An 8,219-nucleotide genomic window follows, 5' to 3' on the forward strand; every position below is an offset into this window, starting at 1 on the left:
TTATTTCTCGATAAATTGAGTATGTCACGCGCAATTTGGAGCCGCGCGGATGAATTTATGAAGGTCCAAATCAGAAACTTTTGGTGTTTTCAGTAACCGAACGTACGTTCGATGAACATGTACATGTATCAAAATAGGTTTGAACACATATACATGTATGTGTGTAAATACAAATGTAGAAAAGTTACATTGTTTATGTTACTACCGTACCTCTTTGAGCAATGCTTCCGTGCGTATGATAAATAAACAATGTTGTACAATGTACAGTTTTGCACATTCCGATGACGTCGCAATGTTTACATGTTGTGTGTCTGTGAGTCTGTGTTGTTCTCTACAACATGTAGCCTAGATCTACATTATATTCGTATTTTTAACATCTTTGGTTGTACGCGAATGGATAAGATATGTCAGAACAACATCAGTATTTGAGTTGGATAAGTGTAACCAAAACGACCTAGCACGACAATGCATTTTTGTTCACACTCGGCGGATAGACAAGTCCTGTACGTTATCTAGAATCTACTGTGAATCGGCGAGAGTGGGACTTACATACACAATGTGTACGTTTGGGTGTTTCGAAATATCAATGAAACGGAATCCTTCAATTGTAGCTTTACAATACTTGTAATAGACACCTCTAATATTTATTGAAGTGTTTAAATCAACAATATAAATATAGCTTATATTTTGAGAGCGGTACAGTAAACGTTTACAGTAGTGGGCCTACCTGTGTTTGTACATGTTCCTCGAAACGACGTCCGATACATTTGAAAATCTCTAAAATCCGGAAATAATGACATGGAACTATGTAAACATCCGTGTATTCAAGAAATTTCAAACGTGAACTGATTAAGTAGAACTCAAGTGATCACAAAATGATTGAAGAAACTCTCTGTTTGTCACACCTCCTTGACACAGGCGGGTTGAATCGGACGCCGCGTCACAACTACGTTAAACATCCTGCCACGTTATGAATTGTGTAAGCGTGTGAAATCATACGAAGCAAAATATTAAAACCAAACTGCTTTGCACCATGGTGTTTTTAACAACAGATAAATAAAATGATTTATAGTTCCATACCGGGAAAACCTCAGATATATGCTTCATCAGACGGAACTCATTTTATTGGTATGTTCATTGATAAATTGGCGGGAATTTCCGCCACTTCAAGTGGCTGTTCGAAATGCCTGTCGGAACCAAACGATATAATTCAATTTTAGTCTTATAAATGCCATAAACACTATTAAGGGTAAATTTTGAGCTATGAAAATAATAGTTAAGACTGTAAATATAAGGATTAAAGTCTCTTTCTGGTGGTTCTATCGAAGGATAAAGTTGAGTAGGGTATCGATATTTGTTTCATGGACCGCTTCGCGGTCCATTCCAAATATCGATACCCTACTCAACTTTATCCATCGATAGAACCACCAGAAAGAGACTTTAATCCTTAAATAAACATATGAGGATAAAAGCTTGACTTTAAGAATATGTCTCCGTTATTGCAATTTTGAATCGGTGTGTTTTGTTGCAGATAAATTTAAATATGTTGCGTGTGAACCAGATGATGATTTGATAATTAGGCAATAACTTTTATTTAGATGAAATGATAATTCCACACGTACATACATGTAATTTGTGCCGAAACTCATTTTTGTAGTCCTATCAAATTGGATTTTTATTATGGCAGAAGCAGTGTTTTTAAAACAGGATCGCAGATAAGAACGCAGGATATGTCTTTTATGTACGTTGATATGTTTGTACAATGCCGTCTTTTGCATTTTTTTATTTTCGGTATTGTTATAGGCTTGCTTTTAACTAAATTGGATGTCTTTTTCCAATATGAGAAATATGAGAAACCACTTAATAGATATATCTTTGCTATGAATAAATAATGTGAGACTACAAATAATATCAATATCATAAAATATTTTATTCATAAATATATGCTTTATTGCATATTTAACCGTAATGAAACCACCAACCTCTGTTTTGAAAACAAATTTTAAAATATTGTAATTTTTATCTATCGATAATACAAAAGCATCAAACTGATTTAAAGTTTAATTTATTTGTTTTTATTATTAGTTATATTTGGGATCTTTTTACCTTATAAAAGCACTGGAAAAACTCGACCCGCCGGACCACTACCCAATGCATTGTTTGATATTACATAAAAGTATGATAATACACCAATAATTGTTCCTCATTGTTTTCATAAAATGCGTCCAAGGATAATATCATGTCCAATGAAATTACATTTAAATAAGATCGTACATAACCTGCATCGGAACAAAATGATGCATTGTCACTCGGCTATTCCTGAACATTTTTGTTGGTTAGAACAATTGAAGTTTTTAATTAAGCTAACCTAACATGTTATATGATCATATATTTGTATTACATATCACCCATAAAAAGTAGTAATTTAGATAGCCTAGTATTAAGCATGGGTGTATATGTCTTTGTTTTGTTACGCCTTAGTTCAGAAAATGCATGTATTTGTTAATTGCATGTAGTATATAATTTATCAGTTGAACTTTATAAGTGTACATGTGCAATAGATTTATATAGATTATATTTTTCTTAGCATTAGTTTGTGAAATCACTGTGATACTTTTGACTGATTCAACCAGTTACGTTGTTGTAGATTACATTTTTTAATACATATATATATAATAGCATTTGGATCCCTCTATTCTCAATGGCATACTGCATTGACACATGAAGACATATGGAGCCGCAGTGATCGAGTTGTTAAGATATCTCGACATATTACCACAAACCCTCCACCTCTGGGTTGCGAGTTCGAAATCCATGTGGGGCAGTTGCCAGGCACTGACCGCTGGTCGATGGTTTTTTCCTCGGGTACACATCCTCTGGCTCATCCTTACATGAACCCGGCTGTTAATAGGACGTTAAACTAATAAAACCCAAACCCAATATGAAGATCGATTGATTTACTAAACATTTATGCAAATATTCATATGAATTACATTCACTGTTATTGACAGAATGTTCAATTATTTTATATATCTAAAACATATATGGAAAATGAACAAATGAAATACAGGAAATGTATAGACTAGACCTCTGCATATCACATAGCCTTGATACGATTTATTTCCAAAACGAAAGTGAAACTGGATTTCCCAGAGGGATCCATACAGACTTCCGTTATAAAGGCCTAAATATTCCCGACAGGAAGAAAATGCGATTACGGCCAAGTGAAATACGTTTTTCACAGGATTCCATCAATAATGTTTTTGACAAAAGGTCCCTCCATGCCTACAGAAGAATCGGTGAAACATTGGATGATCTGTTGAGAGGCCGATGTTCCATATCTCAAATACCGACTATAACCGTCGTCCAAAGGAATGGAGTCTGGTACACGACCGATAACAGGAGACTTTGGGTGTTCCGTAAACTAGAAGAGCTGGGGAAATGTACAACGATTTCAGTCTATCAAGGTTACAGTATTCCGAGTGAAAAATTCACTACACGGAACAGTGGAAGATCAATCATTGTACGTCGTGATGCTGGTGGGTCATATTGGAGGACTTACCGGTATGGCAGTAGCCGGCCAAGCTCTGTGTCAGCGTCTGGTTACTCAAAGTCCAAACAAACCTTCTGGCTACAGGACTCAAAGTCCTCTGACTACGGGACTCGGAGTCTAAACAACGCTTTTGGTCATAAGATTCAATATCTAAACAAACCTTCTGGCTGCGGTCCTCGGCGTCTAAACGACCCTTTTGGCCACGGGACACGGAGTCTAAACAACTCTTTTGGTCACGGGACTCGGAGTTTGAACAACCCTATTGGTCACGGGACTCGGAGTCTGAACAACTCTTTTGGTCACGGGACTCGGTGTCTGAACAACCCTTTTGGTCACGGGACTCGGAGTTTGAACAACCCTATTTGTCACGGAACTCGGAGTCTGAACAACCCTTTTGGTCACGGGACTCGGAGTTTGAACAACCCTATTTGTCACGGAACTCGGAGTCTGAACAACCCTTTTGGTCACGGGACTCGGAGTCTGAACAACCCTTTTGGTCACGGGACTCGGAGTATGATCAACCCTTTTGGTCACGGGACTCGGGGAATCAGAGTCTAAACCGGGTCTTCTAATTGCAGATCAGTATCTATTTTGCCAGTCTTAACTTTTAGAAAGACATGTTCATATGTCGATATTTCGTTAACGGCTTGCAATTGATTTGGATTCATTTGTATGTAATGTAGAATAAAAAAGGAACATATAACTCAAACACTTTTCTGTGAAATGTCCATTTCCGTTTAGAAATAAGGATCAAAGTTCAAAAGTGCAATTGTTCGAAAAAAATCATATATAAAAATTAATAATTAAATAATTAATTCTCGTGTTCTGCAAAGCCTAGCTTAATCCCGCCCTTTTTCCATGACGTCATAAAAAGAATCCTCATATTTCAGTTATTTTATTCATGTCAAATATCAATAATACATTCATCAAATAAAGATGTTTAATTGAATGTATCCAAATGTCTCGTAAAGTGTTATTTGTAAACATTGACACGTGATTTTGGGGAATCTCAAAGGCAGTCCGCGAAAGTTTACAGGTATTCAAACGCACCGAATCGAGTCACGTTCTGCACTCAAGTTATTGGGAAATAAACAGATCTGCCCCAACACTGTTTATCGATACAGAAACAGTGGCAATTGTAAATATTTAAAATTAAAAGCGGTCTTTTGGTATGCAATTAAAAAAAAAGATACATATGTAATCAATTCAATTTGTCTACCAACACATGTACTAGAACATCATAAAAAAAACTCGTATTGCATTTTATTCCAAACACGTTTTGGTACAAGAAACCCAAATTGGGAATACTTTACGTGTTCAAGTATTGCATTGTCTTCATTGAGAAAACATATCATGGTATTAATGTTATTTGTAGTCGTACAATCGGTATTATTCTGTATATATTTACAGTCAGTGGTGAATCGATAGTATAAACCCCGTTGATTTCAACCAAAGGCTACTCAACTTTATTTCTCGATAAATTGAGTATGTCACGCGCAATTTGGAGCCGTGCGGATGAATTTTATGATGGTCCAAATCAGAAACTTTTGGTGTTTTCAGTAACCGAACGTACGTTCGATGAACATGTACATGTATCAAAATAGGTTTGAACACATATACATGTATGTGTGTAAATACAAATGTAGAAAAGTTACATTGTTTATGTTTACTACCGTACCTCTTTGAGCAATGCTTACGTGCGTATGATAAATAAACAATGTTGTACAATGTACAGTTTTGCACATTCCGATGACGTCGCAATGTTTACATGTTGTGTGTCTGTGAGTCTGTGTTGTTCTCTACAACATGTAGCCTAGATCTACATTATATTCGTATTTTTAACATCTTTGGTTGTACGCGAATGGATAAGATATGTCAGAACAACATCAGTATTTGAGTTGGATAAGTGTAACCAAAACGACCTAGCACGACAATGCATTTTTGTTCACCTCGGCGGACAGACAAGTCCTGTACGTTATCTAGAATCTACTGTGAATCGGCGAGAGTAGGACTTACATACACAATATACGTTTGGGTGTTTCGAAATATCAATGAAACGGAATCCTTCAATTGTAGCTTTACAATACTTGTAATAGACACCTCTAATATTTATTGAAGTGTTTTAAATCAACAATATAAATATAGCTAACATTTTGAGAGCGGTACAGTAAACGTTTACAGTAGTGGGCCTACCTGTGTTTGTACATGTTCCTCGAAACGACGTTCGATACATTTGAAAATCTCTAAAATCCGGAAATAATGACATGGAACTATGTAAACATCCGTGTATTCAAGAAATTTCAAACGTGAACTGATTAAGTAGAACTCAAGTGATCACAAAATTGAAGAAACTCTCTGTTTGTCACACCTCCTTGACACAGGCGGGTTGAATCGGACGCCGCGTCACAACTACGTTAAACATCCTGCCACGTTATGAATTGTGTAAGCGTGTGAAATCATACGAAGCAAAATATTAAAACCAAACTGCTTTGCACCATGGTGTTTTTAACAACAGATAAATAAAATGATTTATAGTTCCATACCCGGAAAACCTCAGATATATACTTCATCAGACGGAACTCATTTTATTGGTATGTTCATTGATAAATTGGCGGGAATTTCCGCCACTTCAAGTGGCTGTTCGAAATGCCTGTCGGAACAAAACGATATAATTCAATTTTAGTCTTATAAATGCCATAAACACTATTAAGGGTAAATTTTGAGCTATGAAAATAATAGTTAAAGACTGTAAATATAAGAATTAAAGTCTCTTTCTGGTGGTTCTATCGAAGGATAAAGTTGAGTAGGGTATCGATATTTGTTTCATGGACCGCTTCGCGCGGTCCATTCCAAATAATCGATACACCTACTCGTTGATACAAACTTTATCCATCGATAGAAACCACCAGAAAGAGTTATAAAAACAGGGAAAATATATAATTAATAGAACCTTAAATACGATTAACAAATTGTAAAATATATAACAGAGTATTACTGCATAATTTAACAACGTTTGACACGCCATGTTCAACATAATACTTGGCATTGTTCACAATTAAATGTACCTGCAATGTTTGGTACTTAATTACAATACTTTAGGGAAGTAGTCACAATTATAATATCTATGTCAATTTCATTGCATAACTACTGTGAAGAAAGTATCATATATAGTATGTCTGTGGCGCAGCTCTAACAATGGCCATAAACTCACTCTCTGCCAAAGAAGAGACTGAAAAAAGTGGAAATGAAATTAGACAGATAATAAATAAAAGTGACATATGCATGAATATATTGCTTTCTTGTTACACGAGTGATTTATGCCTGACACAGGTTTTACCGTTTTTCAAAATGTCAAAATTCAAACGATAACATCTTTTTGTTTGGCTCTTGATAATTAGTGTCCTTGAGTCATGCGATGAAATCTTATGATTGCCATGTAATATCATATTACTTACGGAAGTTTTATTTGTTAACGACGTGCTGATGTAAGATACTATTCTGTCAACACAACAGAGTTAAGATCAAACTAGAAACATGTATCGTTGTTATGTTGGCTTCGTTCTGTAGCGGGGGACATTAATTTATATGTTTACTGTCTAGGCAAGCTAACCAGTCAAGCTGTTTTGTCCGTAGGTGTATTGTGTACCTGTGCTGTGACCGTTGTATTTCTCTATACTGTGGTAGTGTTTGTGTCGTGCATTCATTTCTCGTGAGATGTCCTAAACGTGTCTGTGTTTTCTCTGTTGTGATTGGCTGCCTAGACTCGGGTATGGGGATAAATTCGGGGTAGTTCTAGTAGACTAGGCAGTCTGATGGATTAAGTTCCTGCGTGCTGCCAGCTCCGCTACTAGGCTATAGGTGACTATTTCATATTTAGTAATTAGATGGAAATAAAACTGTAAAAGATAATTAGGTACGGGAAAGGGGGCTGGTTATAATATGTGTGTGGACATATGTGTGATGTATGTTGTAAATAGTTACTGTTATAGTCATAATAAACTGTTCATTATCGTCTAAACCCTGTAGTTTGTTCTTCCTCCTACCAACAGACAAGCATCTTAAATAATACCCAACGAACCTGGGTTGCACTAGGGGCGCGTCGGGCGTAGTTTGACATCCTTTCAAACTGGGTCCGTATCGCTCCTGTTACAAAAGTGGTGCTGTTTTTGACCAGAGCTTGTTCTGTTTGTAGGGGGGGGGGATATATATTTTGTAAATTTATAGCCAGTAGTTCAAGATGTCCATGTTTAGAAACAGCTTCAATAGCCTCGCGTGTAGTTTAGGATTACGCACGCCTAGGACACAGGGACCCGACAATATACAGAGCAATACTAATACCGGTTTTATTGGGGAGCCCACTACACCAGAATCTCCAATTATAGTAGAACCCGTATATTAAATACAGAGTGATGAAAACATGTCCATAGAAATGTATGATTTGTAGTTATAGCGAGGCTGGTTCTAAAAACTGTAAGGAAGGTGTTGACTTAATATACCTGTAATTACAGAATAAGCTTCCAATGCAACAATTAGTAACCCTATAGAAAAAAATGTGTCAACACATATATATGTACACTGTAAGTGTTATGGACTAAATAACACAACAGATATTGTGGAGTACACATTTCCACATATAGAACATGTGAGCATAGTAACAAGAGGATGG

General features: G+C 36.2%; 1 protein-coding gene across 1 annotated transcript; it reads left to right on the top strand.

The window, feature by feature from the left end:
* Positions 1–3,140: 3,140 nt before the first annotated feature.
* Positions 3,141–4,409, top strand: LOC138323883 (uncharacterized). Its single transcript, XM_069268795.1, has one exon. The coding sequence runs from the start codon at positions 3,209–3,211 to the stop codon at positions 4,109–4,111; it is 903 nt and encodes a 300-aa protein (XP_069124896.1). The 5' UTR covers positions 3,141–3,208; the 3' UTR covers positions 4,112–4,409.
* The last annotated feature ends 3,810 nt before the right edge of the window (positions 4,410–8,219 follow it).

The sequence above is a fragment of the Argopecten irradians genome, chromosome 5 (assembly GCF_041381155.1).
Source record: "Argopecten irradians isolate NY chromosome 5, Ai_NY, whole genome shotgun sequence".
Lineage (NCBI taxonomy): Eukaryota > Metazoa > Mollusca > Bivalvia > Pectinida > Pectinidae > Argopecten > Argopecten irradians.